Below are 24,089 nucleotides of genomic sequence, written 5' to 3'. Positions count from 1 at the left end.
GACAGTGATCAACCGTGCCAGGACTGTCAGTAGTCAAGCAGACAAGTATTCTCTGACCTCCGAGTTTTCATCGTGGTTTACCTTCTGGACTCAACCTACCTCGCTTTCTTGAGTAAAGTCAAGGGCATCTTCTCCCGATGCCAGCAGGGTGTGGAGAATCCGCTGTTTCACTTGCTCCCACTCAACCAGCATTGACTCTCGATGGTACTCCTCAGCCATGCCAAAGGTCTGTTGGAGAGGAGCAGAGAGAGACAACCCAAATGAGAAGACAAAGAACACGGTTTCCCTTGAAGCGCATCAGAAGTTCAAAGCCCTCCAGATCTGCCATCTTTCCATGAGTGGAGCAAAAGCAATCTATTTTAAATTATCCTTTAAGAATTTACTGACAACTGTTTGCAACATGCCCTATTTCATCAAGTCTAACATGTTAAATGTTTTTTTAATTGTGACAAAATTCACTTAACAATAAAACTTACCATGTTAACCCTTTTTAAGTGTACAGTTCAGTGGTATTAAGTTCATTCACACGGCTGTGCAAACGTCACCACCATACATCTCCAGAACTCTTTTCATCATGCAAAAATGAAATTCTGCACCCATTAAACAATAACTTCATTCCCACCTTCCCCCAGTCACAGGTATCCACCATTCTACTTCTGTCTCTATGATTTTGACCACTTCTAGGTACCTCATGGAAGTGCAATCATACAGTATTTGTCTTCTTATGTCTGGCTTATTTCACTTAGCAAAATGTCCTCAAGATTCATCCATGTTATAGCATATGCAGTCTCGTTCCTTTTTAAGGCTGAATAATACTCCACTGTATGTACACACCACATTTTGTTTATCCATTCATCTATCCATGGACACTTGAGTTGCTTCCAATTTTTGGTAATTGTGAATCGTGCTACTGTGAACATGGGTGTACAAATATCTCTTCAAATTCCTGCTTTCAATTCTTTGGGATACATACCCAGAAATGGAATTGCTGGATCAGATGGTCATCCTATGTTTAATTTTTTGAGCAATTGCATAATGTTTCCAAAGAGGCTGTACCATTTTTCATTCTCATCAACAGTGCACAAAGGTTCCAATTTCTCTACATCCTCTCCAATACTCACTATTTTCTGGGTTTTTTTGATTGTAGCCATGCTAATGGGTGTGAGGTAATAACTTATGGTTTTGATTTGCATTTCTCTAATGAGTAGTGATGTTGAACATCTTTTCATGTGCTTATTAAGATAAATATCATCTTAAAACCTCTGAAATTAGGCTACATATTACAATTCATAGCATGTCAAAAGCTTAAATTGAAGTACTTTTTCTTTGTAGTACATAAAATAATGATGGATTATAAAGTCAATGGTATCTTAAGATTTAACGAGCCTCTAAGATAAGACAAAAAGTAAGATTCTCCCAGTGTCTATTTTTTTAAGAAACAGTAATATTTTCATAGGAGGAAGCAAATCAGTAAAAGAAAAAACAGAGCCTTTTGCAATTAGGTTTCCTATCAGTCTTCCCAAAGTCACTACTGAAATGTCTGGCAAACCTCATTTCTATCTGCTGGTGACACTGCAGCTTGCCAAAACAAAGGCACTCACAAGGAAAAGAAAAAAGAGAAAGAAGGAAAACAAAGAAAAGAGGAAGGGGGGCTTCCCTGGTGGCGCAGTGGTTAGGAATCTGCCTGCCAGTGCAGGGGATATGGGTTCAAGTGCTGATCCGGGACGATCTCCCATGCCTAGGAGCAACTAAGCCTATGCACCACAACTACTGAGCCTGCACTCTAGAGCCCGCGAGCCACAACTACTGAGCCTGCATGCCACAACTACTCAAGTCCATGTGCCTAGAGCCTGTGCTCCACAACAAGAGAAGCCACTGCAGTGAGAAGCCCGTGCACCGCAACTAAGAGTAACCCCACTCACCACAACTAGAGAAAGCCCACACGCAGCAATGAAGACCCAATGCAGCCAAAAATAAATAAATAAACTAAACCTAAAAAAGAAAAAAAAATCTAGGAGAGTGGTTAAAAAAAAAAAAAAAGAAAAGAGGAAGGGAAGAAGGGAGGAAGGGAGAAAACACACACACACACAAAAAAACACAAAAAACAAGAAAAGAAAAAAAAACACCAAAAAACAAAAGCAAAACCAAAACCCCTCTGAGGAGGAGATTAAAGCAACTTATAGAGACATACTGAATCATAACCATTCTTAGCCTATTATTCTTCAATTGGCAGACCAGGTTTCCCATCAGCTTAAGCCCACTTCTCAAAAAGCCATTTCATTTACAATCAGATTGGCATCTAATTAGGCAGCACCAAGGGAATGAGTATTAGTAATGCCTGCTTTATTTTGGCAATGCAGATAATTTATACTGATAATATTCATATATATGAGCTCTGGGAAACTATCAGAAAAATCATATACTCTTTCTACAAATGGGATGTTTGAGTGTGGACCAATATTTATTAAAATGTGAAAAAGAGAGCAGACACCCACAAAAATGATTAGGAAGAGGGTTGGCACATCTTGCAAATTTGATTTGGTCCATCTATCAATGGATCTCTTTTCTAATATGTATTGTGAAGACAAAAAAAGAAATGACTATCAAAAACTTTAAAAACAGTCTTTCATCTGGTTTTCTTCTCACTGAAGGTCAGGCAGAACAGACCACTCCAAGTAGCCTGGATTGAAAAAAATACCCAGAGAAAAATCATTTTCTCTTGCTACATTAGTGACCTTAAACACGAAAGCTATGCATTTTGAATAGGGAGAAGTATGCTGGAACAGAGAGGTGGGGTAGAGGGGCGGGGAAGAGGTAGTTTCCCTAGAAGCTATCCAGAAATAGTGCACATATTGAACCACATTTCTTCTAAAACTCTTCCATTTAGTGGGCATCCACCTCCTTAACCTTGAACCTGTCCCAGAAAGGGAAAATAAGAGGGCCATGGGGCAGGTGGACCAGGGCGGGTTGAAATAAGGAGGTGGAGGGCTGGCATACCATACAGCTTTCCAAACTTGCAATAGGAAGTGAGGCACTGACTAAGCGCTGCCACTGGCCCAGGACACCACAGTGTCACAAGAATTTTTCTTAAGGGTAAGTCCTCTGGCTGACAAAGAATGGCAGAGCACTAAAGGCAATTGAAGAAAACACAATCTGTCTCAGAGACACTGTTGATGAGGATGGCAGGGGCAGACTTCCAGCATCACATAAGGGTCAGGGTGACAACAGTGGGAATTAACCATCCCCTGTTAATCAAGCTGCCCACCTGTGTGCCAAGAACTCCTGCTTCAAGAACACAGGAAATACTCTGAAAACTGGCAGCTTTGTGGGCTCAAATCCTCAGATGTATCTGAGAAATATGCCAGGCTACTCATTTAGAAACAGCTCCACAACCTGAACAAACAGCACTGTCGTTCCATTCATCATTAGTGTGATAAGGAGCTTCAAATAAAAATAAATGGCCCAACATTAAAATTCTCTTCCCTTCACCATGCCACCCCCAGCTTATCTTAATTACATTAGAGATAATGGAACATCCAATTTGTGGGCTAATCAGGGATGATCAGCCACCCATCTGCCCTCTTCCAGCCTATTCCCTTTAGACCTACATCTGAACCACCAGATTAGGTGCAAAGAAGAATGTCAACTAGAGGAGCTAATGAGAGAGAATCAACAGAGCTACTCAAAAGAGCTAAGAACTAAGAGAAAAGGAGGACAGTGAGGGTCTGAGACAAGGTGAGAGACAGGAATAGCAGGGATAAGGAAAGACAAACCACAGAAAATGACAAAGCAGTGGAGAAACTATTATAAATTAAATCCGGGGACTTCCCTGGTGGTGCAGTGGTTAAGACTCTGTGCTCCCAATTCAGGGGGCCCCGGTTCGATCCCTGGTCAGGGAACTAGATCCCACAGGCATGCTGCAACTAAGAGTTCGCATACCACAACTAAGACCCAGTGCAACCAAAAAAAAAAAAAAAAAGACTGTCATTGCCAAGACAGGCAGACCTCAGATATATTAAAAAAAAAAAAAATTAAATCCGAATCTTTCAAGTTATGTGGGGAAATATATCTCTTTGAACATCGTTAGGAAAGGAAGGCAGGGAAAGAACTGGGCAACTGAATTAAGAACAGGTGGGGAGCACTCAAACCCCATTTTCATAAAGGGAAGAGGGCAACCTGCTTTGACTTCACACCCACTTATTATTGAGCTGTTGCTGGCGTTTAGAAACTCTACATATGTTCTGATAATGTTGTTCTGTTTTTGCTGGGATGCACCAAATGGGAAAAGATAGGACACATTTGTGGTTTTGTAGCTTGTTTTCTTGGCATTTCAGCAGGATATTGGCAAGTTATTCAAACGTGAAATTACCACCAATAATGCCAAAAAGCTGCTCACCTTTTTGTTTGAAAATGATTCTTGTTCAGCAGCAGCCTCTGGTGTCCAGACAGGTGAAAGGTTTCCCCCCCCAGGGCCAGCTCCCAACACCGGAACATCTCCCTCACAAACACATATGCACACATTTTGCACTGTGGTATGTCACTTAAATGTTTTGGCTGGCTGCACATTTAGTCTCAGTATGGCACAACGTTCAGAGACTGCCAATTTCAGAAACACATTCCGCAGGGTAAATGGATTAATAAGGCTCGGTGGCATTCGACAATCCTAATTTAATTTCATCGGTCCTTTACAGCAGGAGAATCAATGTTGGTGAGTAACTCACTCCAAGTGTGAACCAAAAAAAACCTTAAAAAAAATATTTTCAAATCTGGATCAAGTGAATTTCTCTATTTCTAGGAATAAGTACTATTGCCAAAAATATAATTAATTAAATTTTAGGGAATTTTACTCTGATAATTAAACATATCAGTCATTTAAATAATGTCTCTGAAACATATTCTTATAAATTAGAGCTGGCAAGCCCCCCTGCTGCCCTATCTCACTCATATCAGCACTACTTAGACACTTCCACCTGTATGGAATATTTTAATAAAGCACACTGAGAAGCAGCATTTTTTTTTTTTTACTTTCTTATTTTTTGAACCACATAAATAATACACAAATACATTTCACTTGATCTAAGGCTTACATAAGTAAACAGCAAAACAGAGATTCCCTTCACCCCTACTCCCTTGCAGAGACAGCTACTGCTTCCAGACTAATGGGAACCCTCCAGCCTCCTTCCTGGGAAAAGCTGCATTTTTAGAACCAACTCCACATGATCGCTAACCTTCCTCCTCCCTTCCCAAAAGACCCCGGGGGCCTGAAAATCTTACTCCATAATGGAATGTTTTGGAAAGGTTTTGATCTTTTAATCCTTGTCAAACAGATGAAGATAACTCACGTTAGTAAAGTAAATGATCTTTGACTATCTTGAGGGAATGCTTGTTGCGAAATATTGCTGCACATATAATGGCTGTTCTGGCTGACTTATTTACTATCCTCTCGAATATCGACATGTTTTTTGTTTGTTTGTTTCAAAGAGCTTGGAGAAATTGTTAATTTAAAAGCTGGTGTAGAGGGGTTTCCCTGGTGGCGCAGTGGTTGAGAATCCGCCTGCCAATGCAGGGGACACGGGTTCGAGCCCTGGTCTGGGAAAATCCCACATGCCACGGAGCAACTGGGCCCGTGAGCCACAACTACTAAGCCTGTGCGTCTGGAGCCTGTGCTCCGCAACAAGAGAGGCCGCGATAGTGAGAGGCCCGCGCACCGCGATGAAGAGTGGCCCCCGCTCTCTGCAACTAGAGAAAGCCCTCGCACAGAAACAAAGACCCAACACAGCCAAAAATAAATAAATAAATTTATTAAAAAAAAAAAAAAAAAAGGTGGTGTAGAAAGTCAAATTGTGTGATAAAAGGAAAAGAAATTGAGGAAAATTATCAATATCATAATTGCTTTTCTGAACTGCTGATTCAGTAGAAACCAAAATACCATTTATACTGTAACAGTGAAACTGAAGAATTGTCTGGCCCTTCCATTTTAAGATTAACTTAATAATTAACTGACCAGCCCAGTGTTTCAGATGCAGTCACTAAATACACGTAGAGTTATGACCATGGTATTTTCCTCAAAAATAGTTCCTGTAGAACTCCCTCTGGTGAACTATCAAGAGAGCTGGGCCTGGAACACAGAATCCAGCTTCTAGAACCTCCACGCCCCAGTATACACTGCTGCCCTCACAACAGTATACATATACATTTGGGTTCATTTCTTACCCTCTTCCGGGACTCTTCGATGGCAGACAGCAGGGCATTGTCCTTTTCATTCTTTAGGAAGCCCTAGGAAGGAGGAGAGAAATGACACAATTTAGGTTAAAATTAACAAAATTAACCTTCAAATAATCAAAAGCACACTGTAGGAAAAAGAAGAAAAACACCCGTAAGGATATCTGCTACCCTGCCTACCTTCACCCTCACAAAACTCTCTCAACTTGAACATGGCCCATATTATAGATACAGCTTTGGCTATGCAGCCAGTCACAGTGCCTGTAACTGTTCCTCGGTCTATATTTCTCTGTTGTTTTCAGTTAATTCTTCAATTTCTTCCTAACATTGAGGAAGGTATCAGCCATCCCTTTGTTTGGGTGTTTTTCACTTGTTTGTCAATGGCTGGGATACCTGAAAAATCATTTATTTATGCTTTTCTTCTGGGGTTGTGCTACATGCACTCCTTATTTCAGGCCTGATGACACCTGCTGCTTATTTAATACTGGTGGGGTGAAGAGGAACTGGCCCACAAGGCTGGCTTAATACACACAGGGTTAAAAATGTCTGCAAAATGCAACTTCATGATAACACAACAGACCTAGTTTTACATCATGGTTCCCCTATTTACTACTTGCATGGGTGACGATTTTAGACAAGTCACCCAGATTCTCTAAACCTTAGTTTATTCATATGTAAAATGAATATTAAATGAGACAATGTAATCAAGTGCTTGGCCCAAGGCTCAATACATGTAGCTCTAGCATTAGGACTGATTAGATCTAGATCTGTTGGCGACATTAAAGAAAGATGCCCAGGGTGACTTCCTAGTTGCTATTCATTGTCCTCATTGCTCAACCTGAGATCCTGGGGAGGAGGGCAAGGGACAGATGCAGACAGAGTGGGCTTCCATGCCGATGCCTTGCCCTTCACACAGGGGTGAAGCTTCTTCCCCACAGCCTGGGATGTGGGGGCCAAGCAGGAGCAAGGAAGATGATCCATTAACTACTAAGTAGAGATCAAACTCTTGGTTGTAATATCAAAGATTCTGAGTCACCCTATAGATTAGATCCACCTACACTACGGAATGCAAGGTACCTGCGTGTCAAGCACACTATGGGTGTATTTATACATGTCCCAAATCATCTGTTTTTTCAGAATCATGTTTTTGTTTTAGGAACTCTTTGGGGGAATATAATACAAAGTAGAACTAACCTCAAGTTTTTAAAGTGACATGCTAAGTTTTAAAACATCTGACAGTTTTCTTGAAAACTTACTGTCATGGTTAATTGATTAATTTATTGATCACTTATTTATATTTCAACAATTGTAACATTTTAGTATATTTTGTTCAAACAGTTGCAGATATAAGGCTGTGATTCTTAAAACAAAACAAAACAGGGGTAGGGGGCTGGATAAGAGTGGGGACATATATTTAAATAAAATATTACTAATCTTCACAGGATTCTCCATATCTGTTGTCACATCCCAACCTGGGCAGTGCACTGCAATGGACAGAGACAATGGCCAGCAGCTCGGGGAACAGTTCCCTCATCGGCTCCTCCAGGGCAGTCCCTGAGGCAGCTCTCAGGCAGCTCTGAGGACACGACACAGAGGCTGCTCCCAACACCTCTACTGATATTCGGTGGTGGGGGGCGGGGGTGGAGGGAAGCATCGGCCACTTGCTTCTAATATAATGCCCTCAATAAACCAGAGCACATAAAGCTAGGACCCCACATAATCCATTCAGAAGGGGGCAGCTTCTCATCACGTGTCTGTTTCTGGCCATTGCAAGGCAGCCAGACACAAAATGATGGGAAGGATTTTAATGGACCTTGTTCATACCCTTCACAGCAAATGATTACATCAAGTCAACAAATCTTTATTATGATTTCCCTTTTTCTGAGCGGGTCTTCAATGGCTAAAGCTAAAGGCTTTAGTGTCACAGTTTATAAACAAAGCTATAGAACTATTATCTTCGACTGCTGTTCCTGAACAAAGGGCATAGATTGTGCTTTGTTGCACCTTTTCATGGCTGCTGCTGATGGTCAGAGTGGTGGTGATAACCACTTCCTGACAAGGTCTGGTCTCATTTTTTTCTTTTTGGCTGGGGTGGCAGGGAGTGTGCCAAGTGCCCCACCCCCTCTCTGGGCTTCTCTGCTCGTCCCAGTGACCAGCCCATCCCATTCTTTTAACTGCATCCGTGTCTGCGTATAACCCATATACACATACACACAATTCAAACACAAATGCAAAGCAATAATCAGACACATTTGTTTAAAAGCAACATAATATTCTGTAAGAAACACAATTTCAAAATTTCTAAGAAATAAAATTTCAAGTAGTGGTTAAGAAAGAAAAAGAAGAAAAAAAGGCATTGCTTTGGGGGCAGATTACTCTCTTCTTTATAAACCTACCTTCCAAAAATCTCACTTAATAAATTAAATGAAGCATTTGTGCATGAGAATAAAATTACAGACATCACCTACATATGAACAAAGACCATGAGCCACTATGCACCTCTACAACTGGGCTTTCTCTATAGCACAAACCAAGCCCACAAAATATACAGATTTTGAATTTTAATTTTTCATCCTTTATTCCTTCTTTCATCATTTATTCCTTATGTAACCTATGTAAAAGAGTCCCCTCCTATCATATTTTATTTTTAAAAACAACGTATTAGTGACCTATCTTTTGAAAAGAATCTTAAATAATATTGTCAGAATAGTGCTGGGATCCGTGTGCCATCTAGTGGCAGTTAGTTTCTTGTAAAGAATATATACCTTAAGGAAGAATAACAAATTAAAGAACTAATAAGCTGGGCAAGAAAATACCTGCCTCAGCCCAAGTTTTCCACGGATCTCTTCTACTTCCCTTTACATGTGTGTGTTTCCTTTCCTTCCAGCTCCTCCTGTGAGGCACCTCTCAGGCTCCTCATCTCAGAGATATATTTTTATAGTTTATCAGAAAATGGGTTTTCTATAGAGGTGAGCTGGGGTGTGAACAGTGTACTAGGAGGTGCCCTCACTCATTGGGTGGGGCTCCCTGCCACACTGAAGACTCCTGGCCAAAGCGAAGGCCCAACAGCTCACTTCCTACTTGGAGATGCCAGCCATCTAACAGACCCTCAGAGACCCTCATCATTAATATCTCCTCTTTTTGCCAACAAGTGCTCCCACCCAGCCCTTCTACTAATACCCCCTCTTTTTGCCAACACAGTCTCCCACCCAGCCCTTCTACTGCTGGCCCACTCAATAAAGAACATTCCATAAACATCTGCAGGCCTGCTAAGTAAGATAACTACTCCTGACTTACCATCTGTATACTGCTCCTCTCTGCCAGAGTCCTGGAAACAGACCCTCTTCTAACTGACTCCTTGAATGGGTTTTGGTTTCAAGCTTTCTGTAACATATAATAGCTCCCATTCAAGAAGCAATTAAGGGCCAGATATTGCTCCAAGCAATTCAAAGACATTATTGCTAATCTTTTAACAATATGAAAGAGTAGACATGATCACTCCATCCTCCTCTCTCCCCCGCCAATCCCATTTTACAGGTAAGAAACAGATTTCAGCATTCAACTAACATGACAAGGGTTTCCGACCAGGAAGAGGCAGAGGCAGAATTCAAACACAGCTCTAACTCTCAAAAGACCAACTGAAGAAAAAAAAAAGACCAACTGTTTCTGAAATACTTAGGGAATAGTAAACTTCTAAATTTAGAAAATAAAGATAAATTTCCTTTTATCTCTAAAAGGATGGGAGTCCAGGAGGGGAGCAAAATATCCTTAAATTTGTTTTCTTCATCAGTTATTAGTTCCCCTTTATAGATGATGAAGTTGAAGGCTCAGAGAATACTAATTCTTATATCAGTACTAGTAAGAGCTAACACTTATATGGATATGGTGATTACTTTGTGCTAAGTGTGTTACACATATTTGGTTCACTGGTTTACTTTTAACCCAATGCTAAACTGTCTCTCAATAGTACTTAACTGGATGATCCTTTAAAGTATGTTCTTAGTATAGGTTTAAAAGTTGAAAGGGCTGTGTGAGATGGTTTCCAGAGCTTCTATCAACTCTAAAACACTGTGGTTTCATATTAAGATCACCTGGTTCGTAAGTAGCCAAGTTCAGACTTAGAATCCAAATTTTCTGACCCCTTTTCTACCTTTTTCCACTCTACCATGCAAGTCAAGATGAGCTAGACAGCTATTTTACGCTTGCATATTTATTCCTTTCCTCCCCTACTTCACATAGTTAGGTGAGGAATGAAACAAGTTTGGGGCATTTCTTTAGAATGGTGTTTTTCAAAACATGCGCCAGAACCCATAATTGGGTTATGAAATCAACCAGCATTTTTTAAATGAAATAAAATGTAATAGAGATATGTGGTATGGGTAAGTACTGTTTTGTGAAACTTTCTTTCAATTATATATACTTATTTGTATGTATGAAGTGGGTCATGGTGTTAAATGTATTTCTTACTATGGATCACAGACAAAAAAGCTGGAGAAATCACTGTTCTAGCCTGCCAACTCTATAGTGTTCCAAAATATTATTATTATTTATTGCTGTGTAACAATAAACACTGTACACCTGCACAAGCAATATCTCCAGCCACATGTTCCATCTTTAACAGAGCAAGTGGGCTGCCTTGCAATGTATGCTATCTGAGAACAACCCAGAATGTAACTGCAAGGTAAGCCAAGTCTCCTATCAAAACTGTAGTCACATCTCAGGGACCTGGCAGCCAAACTGGCTTTTAAATGGCTCGGGTTGAGAAAGACAAGTATGAAAAACTGCCTTATTTTTTTAAAAATAAATTTATTTATTTATTTATTTATTTTTGGTTGTGTTGGGTCTTCGTTTCTGTGCGAGGGCTTTCTCTAGTTGTGGCGAGCGGGGGCCACTCCTCATCGCGGTGCACGGGCCTCTCACTATCGCGGCCTCTCCCGTTGCGGAGCACAGGCTCCAGACGTGCAGGCTCAGTAGTTGTGGCTCACGGGCCCAGTTGCTCCGTGGCATGTGGGATCTTCCCAGACCAGGGCCCGAACCCGTGTCCCCTGCATTTGGCAGGCGGATTCTCAACCACTGCACCACCAGGGAAGCCCAAAAACTGCCTTATTTTAATCACCACGAAGACTCTGGGTTTCAGAATATAAATGACTGTAGAAAAAGTGAGTGGGCAAAGGATGTTTGTTTTTGTCAAATGGCCAAATTCTCTTCACTTATTTGCTTTCCAAAAGTGAAAGCTGTAAGAAAGAAGGGTCTCTGTGAGAAAAATTTTAGTATCCACTTTAGCTAGGAAAGTACGATGGCAAAAAAGAGCCTGCATTGATTCTTTCACAGTTCTTTGCTTTCCACTAACAACAAATAAGTGATTTATTGAACAGTTATGTAAACGGTTTGAATTGAAGCACACACAGATTTCCTAACCATTAAAAAATAAAACAACAAAGATAAAATAGTCTAAGTTGGCCCCACAAAACAAAAGCTATATTTTACATGGCCCTCAAAACACAAAAGACCATTCTAGGTCTCTTCCCCTTCAAAAGACCAACTGGCGATCAACCCTGTCAAAATTTAAAGTGAGGCAGCCATAGCAGGCCTGACCTTCTATCAGAAGGTATCTGACGAGACAAAAACACATGGTGAGTGCTATAAAAAATCTTGTCTCTTCTCTCATTTAATACATAAAATATATACAAATTTATAGGAAGTCAATAACCAACATTACAAATCCAAGTAACATTAACACAAGTAAGCAGTGACCGTAGTTAATGGTCACTGTGGTTGGAAAAAACATTGCCAAGACACAAGCAAGAGCTAGGAGGGCAATGAAAAAGGAAAGAAAAATAAGCAGGGCAAAAAGTAAACTTAAAAAACAGAATAATCAAGAGGGTCTGTTCCAAGATGAAACAAGAATTCCAATAAGCACTACAAGTATTTCTTAGAGCTTTAGATAGTGAAATGGAGAAGTGTCCACTTTCTGTCAAGACAGGAATATGAGCTGTACCCATTATTTTGCTCGAGCTCATTCTGAATAAAATACCACTCCCTTAACCTCTCCCAAACCTTCTTCCCAATTTCTGAACGAATGACCTCTTCTGAAGTCTTCTCTTGGGTAAAATTTTTACAAAGGTAAAACTGCTACTAAAGGAGAAAGTGAGGAAGGACAAAGCAAGATACTGTTTTCAGATGAGCACAACAGAAATCCTGCCAGCACTCGAGCTGCTGGGCTTATCAGATGGTGTGGACATGCTTTTCATTAGCTCCCTTTGTGGTGCCTACAGAGAACCCTCAAGGAATTTTTCAGGTGCAAAGAGATATTCTTTACTGAAAGCCCAAAAGATGAACAGAGAAATTTAAAATTTGGGGCATTTTCAAAATTTGGGGAACATTCATATGGTTTTATAGCATGCCTGGTTATTTTATTAGATCAATATTTAATGCATTAAAACAAGAGTATATAAAATGTCAGCTTAAAAGGCCCAAGAGAGACTGAATCTCCCTTTGTAAGAAATACAGACTAAATAGCAAATACAAGCTTTATTCTCCAACTCAGATATTCAGAATAAGTTCCACTGCTTGTTTTCTACCAAAATTTTAATATTTTAAATTGTTTGTTCACAGATTGCATTAAATAAAATATTTTTTCAGACTGCATTAAATTTAAAAGATATATATCTCTTTAAAATTTAATGATATCTATATCTATATCTATATCTATATATCTATATCTATCTTCAAAAAATACCCCTGCAGAAAGCAGTGCTAAGCTGGCAGATTTGACATTGTCAATTGTAATACTTTTTTTTTTTGTAATACATTTTTAATGCTGTTGTATGATTTCTCACTGTGCATTTATGCAAAAGCCTAGCCACCCTCATTCAGCAGGTGGCAGCAGACCCTGCAAGAGTGGCTGAGGAGTTTGTCCCACCATTTGCCAGTTCAGCAGACCCATCGGCCTACAGGCAGCTCTGGAGTCACAGGTGGCAGACCTTGGTGCTGTGTGAACACCAGGCCATCTGTCACTGTTAGGCTGCAGGGTCCCATTTCATACATGGTTTCTGCTACTGGCCTAAACAAAGGGTCACACAATTACATGATGGATTTGGGCCCATTAAGGCAAAGCAAATCACTTGCTCCCATATAATCCAAATTGGTTTACAAGATGGTCTACAGATTCTCACAGGCTAAAGAGAACTCAACGTGTGCAGAGAGATTCTAAACCCAAGAATACAGAGCTCTGAGCAGTGCTTCCTCCTGGGCCCACCTAGGGCCTTACCGGCAGCATTCTGACTCAAGTGTACTGGCTTGCCTGATCTCTTGCAGCCATGCCAACACAACTGTGACAAAATTCCATCTCCCCTGTGCCTTCTGGAAAAGCCACAAGCCTTCGAGAGAGTCACTCATGTAAGTCCATCTAATAGCCTTTGTGGATCCCTCCCTATTATCCTCTCCATCCCACAAAAGAACAAAAAGAAGGGGGTGGGGGGAAGTGGAGAGGGAGAGAGAAGAGGAAGGGGAGTTGGGAGAGGAAAAGGAGCAAGGACCTCAGGCCTACAGCTTCAAGAATTAGCCTTCCCATCTTAGGAGAGGGAGAGGGGGAGATGGGGGAGGAGGGAAGATGGAGGAGGAGGAAGAGGAGGAAGGGGAGGAAGAGAAGGGGAGGTGGGGGAGGAAAGAAAGGGGAAAGGAAGGAGGAGGAGGGGGAGGGAAGGGGAGGAGGAAATAACTATCATATAACAAACACCCAAACTTCCAAGATTTTCATCACTGGGTAAAGAAAGAATATAAGAAGTAGGACTCACTATGATACAGAAGGAGAAAGTCACCTTTGAAAATGGGGACATGTCATTCCTGTAGGGCACTGGTGAGGGGTGCAAGGATGTGTAGCACACCTCCCCTGCCAACACAATGTAGGCATATAACTACTAGATGCCTCTTCCTAGTTCTACACCAAGGCATCAAGCTGGGGCTGCTTAGCACATCTGGTTGCTGCACTTGGAGAATAAGGCCAAGGTTAAGGTCTGCAATCCTGTGAGGGCCATTTAAGTCTCTTGTGCTGCAAAGCCAGTTCTGTCCCTTTTAGAGGGCCCAGGGCATCCCTGCTATCTATCTCTGGCCATCGAGGAAAGGAAAGCATCTGAGCATCTGTCCAGCTCAGTTATTGGGAGATTCCATGGAGAAGGGGAGCAAGTAGTAAGGGCATAATACAAATGAGTAAAATAAAAAATGATGGTCATTTAGTCAACTAGGGAGGGAAAATGCTTTTCAGCAGAAATGCCCCCTCCTCCCAGATCCAGCAGAGCCCTGCAATAACCTTTTGGGGTTGTGTAAGCAGCTTTCCCCTGCTGGTCACAAGAGGTCTGGGGAGAGGATGTGACTTGCTCAGCACTGACACCTCACCACTTCCAGAAAACTAGCCAGAGCCTGCACCCTAGTGATGCAGCAGGATGTGCCATGCTGCAGTCGCTGGACCTCTGCTGGCCATCCTCTCTCTCCACTCCTGGGGAGGGGGGCAGAGGAGCAAGAAAATGAGAAACCAAGAGAGGGAGGGAGGGGGGAGGGAAAGCAGCCAGCCAACTGCTCTCAGAATGCTGAGGTGGCCCCACAGGAGAAAGCAAGGACAGCAACTCTGAGCATTTTATCTCCTCTCCCTGCCCCCAAAACCCGTACCCCTGCCCCACCCTGCCCCAAACTAGCATACTTGCTAGAGCCACCCTTTGGGGACACAAGAACAGGGAGGATTCTAAAGAGAAAACTTTTCAATCTAGCTTTGCAAATGGAATAAACAGTGTGCCAAAGTATGTGTGGCTTCAAAAATCAGCTGAAGAACCCTCTCCTTACCCAAAGGTATGAACAGATCTAAAAAATATTAATCCCACAGCCACTCTTAGGTGATGGAAATATAAGATAAGGAGGATACACTAAGGGATGATAAAAATGTTTTAATATGTCTTTGGGAAACTGATTTCCATCTTGGAGATGGATTAGTCCACGTTCAAAGAACTTTGAGTACTAAAACCGCACTGCAATATAAAATGGGAATGCATCAATCACGACCTCTATCATGGCCAAAGTCCCCTCCCACTGCCCCCCAAAACCACTCTAAAAGAACTTATTAAAAGAACCCCGTAGTATTTTAAAAAAATACAGGTTTCCTGCTTTGTCAGATCTAGTGTCTTTTCCCTTTGGCAACAGGAGACAAAAGCAAGATTTGGGGGCTATGAGAAAGACAGACAGCAGAGGGTGTGTCTCTGAGGCAGTCAGGTGGGAGCTGAGTGGTTTTTGCCAGGCGGGTTTCCACAGCACTCAGGATTAAGCCTGAGTTCTACTTAGCAAGCATAAGGAACGCCGTTAGTCAAGACAATGTTTGGGAACCACGTGTCATGTTAATTCCCTGCTGGTACACGGTGTCAGTCATTTACACTGCAGTCGAAAATCACAGCTCCTCCCGCTCTGCAGCACTGTTTATGCTGATGGGATTGGAGCACTGATCATCATGGCTGTCACAGAAAACGGAGCTTTGGTTTTGTTGCAGTTTCTTCTTATTCAGAAATTCTTTTTCAAAAATTCTTTTGTCCGGAGACCACTAAAACAACAGACTTTCTCTTTTATAACTTCCCGTTGCCTTAAATGGAATCTGTCATGGTACCCCTTTGCTAACAGTACTTGGGATTTCACACTCTCTTAATTAAGTTTGGAAGCATTTTGACTTTGCCTTGTCAGAGCTGAGGGAATACTGCAGGATGCACTACCACTGTCACCACGGGCACAGAAAACATAAAACACTGCTTAGCTAAAATGGCAAATACAAGCAACAGGAAAGGAGAGGGCAAGACCACTTTTCAAACACAAATTGCCCCAAACTTACAGGGAGCTAAAACCTTTCACCCAGCTCATGCACACTAGGAGGAGAAGGGGCAACCCTGCACTGTGGGACCTAGAGATAAAGGAGTGATGTGCTGGGAGGACATGTCAGAATGCCTGTGCCCATCCCGGAAGACAAGCACTTCGCCCTTCATGTGGAGCAACACAGTGAACCTAAAAAGCTTGACTTGCAGGATATATCTTGTTTTAATTGTTTGGTTATAAATGCATATCATCTACAACAAAGGACCAGGAGGACTCCAAGCACAGCTCAATAAGCCATTTCCGGTAAGACTGAGAAGGAACATCTCTGTGAGTAGGCTGCTAAAGCAAAGACAGACTTTGCTGTAAGCTCAATCCATTAGATCCATCACCAACTAGTAAGCCCACAAAGAGAAAGAGTCAAATGCAAGCAGAGGCACAGCACAGATTACGAGTCTGATGGCGTAGATTTAGGCAAAATTGACTGCTTTCCAGATGTACGACCTTGAGAAGCTGTTTAATGACAGTAAACCTTGCTTTACTTGACTGTAAGATGAGCTGACTGCACTACATCAACTCTAAGGCCAGCTCCAGAAATTCCAACTCCATGAGAGGTGGGAACAGGTAAGAAATTAGCATTGTCATGACTATAGTTCACTTCTAAAATAATCCATACCTTAAAACCACCCAAGAAATACAATAAACTTTGTTTTTGAAGGCAGCCAACATATATTTAATATTTAAAATAACCAAAGCCCACAGAGAGCCAGAACAAAAATCAGAATCAAAGTATTTTCATAGGAATGCTAGTTTCATCTTGCCATAAAGGAGAAGCATACTGTCCTGTTTTTTGAAAATTCATCCTATATTGAAAGGAGTACATTTTCACAATTAAAAAAAGAAGAAAGCACAAAGCAAGGAAATTCAGAAGTATTAATAGAAAATAGCTATTTAAAATTTTATTTTATCCATATTTTTCACCAATTTCTTGAAAGCAACAATCAGAAGCTATCTAGATATAAGTGCTAATTAAGTCTTTAGTTCAGGAAAATCTCAAAATTTCTATCTTCTAACAGAATAAAAAGTAATTGTAAATTGGCAGGGCAGTGCTGCTAGAGGTATCTTCAAATTTGATGGAAGGAAAATGACCCACGCGGTCCACCTCTTATCACAGCGTTCCTGGTGACGCCATTTTACTCCTTCCTCACTGCCATCTTAGTGCCACGAACGTCTCATAGCGGGCTGGCCAACAGGCTTGCTTATCTACATTATGGCACTGCCAGAGCATTCAAAGGTTTGGTATGAATATATTTTTTGCAGCAAAAAGAACCAACCCCTGACTCTTTACTACCAGCCAGGCTAAAATTTCCAGATTGAAGAGGTTTAGGAATCCCCTACAAGTACCAGAAAGGAGAGCCTCTTCCGAGTAGCCAAACTTGAGTAGATCATGATGGGGGCAAAGAATATGGGAAGCAACTGGGTCTCTGCTATGTCCTCAGAGTACCTGGTACACAGCTTACAGAAAGCCAGAGAAAGAAAATAAGACCAGAATCTTCAACCAAGTTTTACTTTAAAAATTTCAAAGGAAGGCTCTGTGATAACCCTTTATGTCATCCAACCATTTATGCAAGCAAAGATGCAGTTAAAATGGGAGTTCTAATTTGCTGCCCTGAAAGTCTTATTTCAAAGTGCAAGCCTTGTAAAAACCAAAGGAAAAGAATCCCTTTGCATTCCATTATATAGTAAACAATTAATATATTAAATGTCCTTCTCAGGATTAACAAAATTATATAGAGATCTAGGCTCTTATGCTACAAGCATAAGATTAATGCAAGATTTACGGAATCTTTGTGGGATTCTAAACAGGGCTTAGGAAAATTGAGCCTTCTTATTTCAATGAAGAGACTGATGTGAAAATCCTCCTCTCCCCTAGTTTCAAAGACATCTCCTAATTAGAGAAAACAGCATTCAGTGAGCAGGATGAACAACAGCTAGTGCAACAAGACTTGGAAGAACAGCTGGCTTTATCAATTTGATATCAAGTTAAAAGGTATCTAGTTCTGTGAAGATTCAACTCCTGAAACAGCTACTAAAGCATTTTGAGCAAATTCTTCATGGTACAGTTTACTGTAAAATACACTTACTATAAATTCCTCAGGGTTAAGTGCCTTTAAAAAGATAAACACACAAATCAAAGTTAAAATCCACTTGTTTCCTCTTAGTAACAGCATAAAGGAACAAAGGAATAAGCTGAGTCAAATCCAATTAATTTTAAGAATCAAGATTTCTAAGCTTACAATCACAAACAAGAGTTTTCCACAAGTAGCTTTGAAGTCACAACTATTAATTAAACAGAAGGCACTAAAAATTATACCCATTAATGAGAGTGAAAGCCCTCAATCTACTGATCTTTTAAGATAAAATCTTCTTTTGTTAAAACATTTTTCTTATATATTTTAATCAGCTATTATAGATCATTAACATGGAAGCATTTTCTTAAAAAAAACCCAAAAACAATAAAAACCCTAAAATCCAGCAATTTTCTTCATAAATGGAAAATAAACTATAAAAGAGTGAAAAGAAGCCTGGACTCTCTTAAATATACCATATTTAGATTTCTTTTTTCTCTCAAGTGTCATTTTCATCTTTGACTACTGATAAATTCATACCTCTCATTAACTTAAATTACCAATGAATATTTAATTAAAAGCATGTATTAAAACCACTCACAAAACCTATATTTCAAGTATATATACATATATATATATACACACCAATATATATCACACCTGGTTTCTAGCACATACATTAAAAAATACATCTAACAATCTCTGTATTATACCTTTAATATTTGCAGTGTTCATTTTAAAGTCTATTTTTCCCATTCAACCAAAGACAAATTTTCAACCTCCCACCACTTTATGAGTATGAGAAATACTTACTGTAGACAAAAGGATTCCATTTTCTTTCTGGGAATGCACTCCACCCTCCTACAGAACTCTTTTATGCAGTGTGCAATTTCATTTTCTGAGTTTTACAGTAACAAAGCTCTCGTGCCACAGAACCTAATGTAAATGAAATGGCCCTGCAGCTGCCTTCAAAACCCAGCTCACCTCAACCATGATACAGCTAATTGTTAAAAATGGTGGCTGAGACATTTTCCATACATTAAATTAAGGAGCTCTGATGAAGGCACTGGCATCCTCCCACTTCAGACAAAGGAAAATAATTTGCGACTGTACCAAGGCACGGATAACTGAGTCATCTCCCATACAGGGTCAGTGTTAGAGGTTTCCTCCATCTTTACAAAATGCAAACCACAGCTCATTGTCTCATCCCAGAAATCAATTCTCTGTAATGCTGCACTGGGTCAGAGTTTTAAAGGAATCTTAGTCATGGGTAAATCCAGACCTCCAACGCCGAGACAAGTGAAATTCTCACAGTTCCTCTCCCTTCCCTGAGCAGCTCTCTTCTATTCCCCACTTGACAGCTCCTCAAGTCTTCCTATTGTTAAGAGTACAGAAAGTCCCACACCTCTGAAGGGAGCTAAATCTCTCAACTAGGTGAGCAGTTTCCAAGTCCATGCTTCGGAAAGAAGTCCAGACCCTACAGGTCCCATGATACAAATACATTCCTTGGGGTAAAAGCTATACATCATTGTCTTTTTTTTTGGGGGGGGGCTTGTTTTTAAGGGAAGACAACAATCAAGCTGCTTTTAAATGCTGCATTAAAAGTATTTTATCTCTGATATTAATCAAGGTATTAAACGTGGTATAGGCAACATTTATAATTTTACCACCCTCCAGATAATGCTTACGTGACTTGGGAAGTTTTTCATTTCACTTACACAAATCACATTCTCTGCACCAAAAATTGGAAGTATACTTAAAGCATTCATATCACACTCTTTTGAGGATGAATTTAGGATAGGAAAAGTAACTATCTTAATTCAAATCACCTACATTTGATAATACTTAAGAATCCACATTTTAAAGCCTTATGCTAAAGCATTTCTTGTGAGGTAATTCCAGATATATCAAATAGTACTTTTTCCCTATAACAAAACATAAATGACTGAATTCCTTGGTAAAGCATTCTACGCACACACACACACTCACCTACAATCCCAAAGAAGGATCTGATTTTAGAAAAGAAAAATTCTATTTTAATATTTTACCTCTTGTAAGAATTCTGTACTTCGTATGCATCTTTTCAAAAAAATCCTAAAGAAAGACCACACTACTTACTACTTAAAGATGAAGCCTGCAAAAATCCTAAATAACCAACTATTTAAATCTTTAAGCAAATGTTTCTCTGCCCCACCCAAAAGATTTTTTTTAAAGAAAAGTGTAGAATGACAGGGCACAAATCTGAATAATTCTCAGAAGAATCAAGTACTTTTTCTATTGAATGAGTTAAATGCTTCTGAATTCATCTCAAAATTTTAAGCAAACCGAGACTTTGTCTTTCAGAGGTACTGCAACTACATGCTATCAATGTTATTTACTAGGGCACAATAATCTGAATTTCTTTACGAAACATAGGCAATCCTACCTGCAGCTCTCAAATTTAAGGAGTTACAGACCGGTCGACGCTGTTGGTCACGCAGCTCTTCCATACCTTCTGTGTGGGATGAGCTCTGCTGGAACCAGTGCTCAAGTTTTTCCCACTTCGAACAGCCAGAATTGAGAGGGGGAAGGAGGGGAGAGGAGAGAGAGGAAAGAGAGAGAGAAGAGAGAGAAAGAAGAAAAAGGAAAAGAGAACACCCTGCAAATGCTGATATGACTGAAGCACTAAAGAGTCTAATTAGACAATGAGATTGCAGGGACCCCTTAAAAAGGGTGCACACAGCCCCTGGGCGCAGCATCATCATTTGTGCTGCTCCACACAAATTCAGAGAAGTCAGCCATCAGTTTGAAAGCACAAACGGATGGGAGTAACAGTTTATAGGTTACAGAAGGGTATTTTATTGTTAACGGACTGTACCAAGTTAAAATTTAAGAGGGGGAGAGACAACATGTAGGCAAGGAATGCTATGATACTTTTTTTTTTTTGACCCAAGCCACTGCAATTACTCTGATGTGAATTTTTGATGACTTCCGACATCTTGCATGGTTAATAATCGCTTCAGCTGTCATGTTTGGTTAATGTGGAAAATGCATTTGCTGCATTGTGATGCAGTGCTGTGGCCACAGATTGTAACACCAGTTGTGAAGCTGGTCCCTTAACTGAGCAGCAGGAATTTGCACATGCCATGATGCTAAAATAAATGGTGGTTAAAAGATTTTATACAGCAGCAGGCAGATTCTGCCATTTTAGCCTACAGAATTTGTAGATCCAACATCCACAAGCATCTCAGATCACTGTACCCTCATCAAGTGCCCTGTCCTTCAAACAGAACAGTAAATTCACCATCTTATATGTTTGGCCTCTCAGTAGTTAAAATATTTCGATACTGTTTAAATAACTATTCAGATTAATTACAGCTTTGAACAGAACCGAGGTTATTTGCATTTCAGGAATATACAGCCAATGAAACTGTCAGTGACACAGGAAAATGCAGACCTTTTATTAACATATGCTCAGCTCAACTGTCACTTCTCTGTATAACATTTAGGGAAAAATATATGATGTGTAAATAATGAATATTCCCATACTACTGTAATGGTTTTTTAAAATGTTCCTCAGAAAGGGATTTTTTTTCCTCCGAGTTTTAATATATAACCTGAAAATTAAAGACTACATCAAAATACTAACATGTGTTTTTTATTGTCACTAAAAGAAATTCAATGCAGCAAACAACTGTGCAATTACAGGAAAGCTTGTGCAAAAGCAGAGATGAAACCGCACTGAGAACCAGGCACCAGATGATTAAAGTCAGGCCAGTAAGGTAGTGGACAGTCATTATGGTGCAGATTGCAAAAGAAAAATCAAGAAAAAGACCCTTCCATCTTCAAAAACAAAACCCACAAACCCTACGATGCAATGTGTTGGCTGCAAAACCAATACCTATACTGCGGAACCTGAAGGACACATGATTTGCCAATTTCAAAACACATTTTTATACAAATATTAACTTGGCTACTTAGTATCTAGAATTTGGCTACTTAAGGTTCTTATTCATCTATAATAATCATTCTGGTATTTAAAGAAGCAGAACCAGGTTACAGACTTTGCTGCTTTAAAAGATAAATAACTAATATAATCAACTTGTATTCCTTACATCAGAACTTTTGCCAATTAAATGTTCATAGTTGAGATGTTTCAGACATTTCTGCCCTGAAAAAAATAAAACTAAAGGGAAAAAGAATGAACATAAGAACACACTGGTGTCTGAACAGTGAATAACAATGAAAGAACTTATGTTACTAACATAAAAATCAACCCATGATTTCCTTTGTTTTATTCATTGTGATAGCACCAAATGCATAATTTGGAGGTGCATGTGTTAACAAGAGCTGTAAAGCTGAAGAGCTTTCTAGTTTTGTTTCTTCTCCTAACTTAAAATTAACTGCACCAACAGTGCTATTTGGTGCCACAGCAGATGTCACAGTAGTTGTAGCTAACACTCAACAATTCAAGCTTTTTTGTTCCAGACCCAATACAAGATAGAACTAGCAGCTCAAAACCGCACAAGGAGGGAGAGAGGGATCGTGTTGGGGGTAGCTTTGAAATTAACCAGGCTCAGCTTATGCTCCAATTACTGAACAAAAGACAATCCTGGGGGACCTCTCTCTGAACCAGTGCAAGAAGCAAACTCTTTTGTTTCTGATCAAATAAATACAGCATTGGAACACAGTGGATATGCAGCAATAGGAGTCTCTGCCTGGGGATGGAAGGGGCAAGAAAAAAAAGAACTCAAAGACCCCAGTGTGGTTACAGTCAAACCACTTCACTGACAGTTAAAACCTATTCCTGAGGGAGACATCTGAAGTTCACTACACGGGACTGAGAAAACCCCCTTCAATTACTTAAAAAACCCACATCATGGAGCCACATTTTTCCATGCCACTATAGCCAAAGAAATACATTCAGAGGATATATCTTTATGCTAGAATAAACCATAAACCAGCTCAGCCTCAGTCTTCCCCAATCTATGAATATCCCAAGGAGACCAGATGAGCTGCAGAATATTCTGACTGCAAAGGACCTCGGAGCAGAGACTACTGAGAAGTGTTAACTAACCTGCCTCAGACTTCAAGCCCGAATAAGTATGTGGAGGTCATTAAAACGCTGGACAGAAGCCACCTTACAAAGGAGGTACTTTTCCAATTGATTTATCACTAGATGAATTAATCCATTCCTAAATGCCTATTTGGTAGTCCACTGTTTAATTCTGTGTTTTGGCTTTATACAGCCCTAAGCAAAAACTAAAACAAAGAGAAAAGGACAGACAAGTAGTGGACTCAGCACTTATTAATATAAGGGACACAAATGCGCCTGCTTATACAAATGCAAAGATGATGTCTGATTCTTTCTACCAAAGGGGATCGATACGATCTTTTCAAAATCCTCTGCACACTGCACCATTCTGAACTACAACAGCAGCTAATTTGTACATCAGATACACACACACTCTATGTAAAAAATGTAGACACCCAAGTGTAAAGACAGATGGATCTTACTACCACAATGACCAAAGTGTATTAGGTCTTTGTGTATTTGAAAGATCTCCAAATTTCAGGTGAGGGCTTGAATTTCTAAACAGTATTCCATATAAAATTCTAACAAAGTATGCCTTTAGATAGTTCCTTAGAATTCACTGTAATGAGAATCTTTAATAGAAGTTTCAAGTTTGTTGTTTTTATTTCCATCTCTCTACAGATTCTCCCAATTAGTCCATTAAAGAACTTCTTAGCAAAGTACAGGTGTAGGACCAAGAAAGAAAGAAAAAATTTTCCGAAAATAGTAGGAACACTTCCTCCAACTTAAGATATCCAGGTTCCAAAGACTCTCAGACTTTCTCCCTCATGTAGCTAACTGGTTTGAAAGATCTGAGAAGGGAAAAAAAAAAAGGAGGGGGGGAA

The 24,089-nt window shown here is 40.1% G+C and overlaps 1 protein-coding gene across 5 annotated transcripts in view; it reads right to left on the bottom strand.

Annotated features, from left to right (window-relative positions):
• Positions 1-24,089, bottom strand: part of NUP93 (nucleoporin 93) — a 104,760-nt gene that overhangs the window by 33,187 nt on the left and 47,484 nt on the right. For 3 of the 5 annotated variants that reach the window (XR_014256662.1, XM_082436982.1, XM_082436983.1), the window contains exons 4-5: positions 6,214-6,276; positions 100-228 (exon numbers count right to left, since the gene is read on the bottom strand). Coding sequence is in view for 4 of the 5 variants with exons in the window: in XM_082436982.1 (XP_082293108.1) it covers positions 100-228; positions 6,214-6,276 (192 nt within the window). In the remaining variant the exon portion in view is untranslated. Of the gene's footprint in view, positions 1-99; positions 229-6,213; positions 6,277-19,004; positions 19,026-20,616; positions 20,798-24,089 lie in introns of those variants that run through there. The other 2 variants (XM_082436984.1, XM_082436985.1) reach the window with 2 other exon arrangements.

This window comes from Balaenoptera physalus (genome assembly GCF_965194825.1).
Source record: "Balaenoptera physalus genome assembly, chromosome: 19".
NCBI lineage: Eukaryota > Metazoa > Chordata > Mammalia > Artiodactyla > Balaenopteridae > Balaenoptera > Balaenoptera physalus.
Note: the sequence above shows the minus strand (reverse complement) of the source record. Positions and strands in the feature narration are given on the sequence as shown.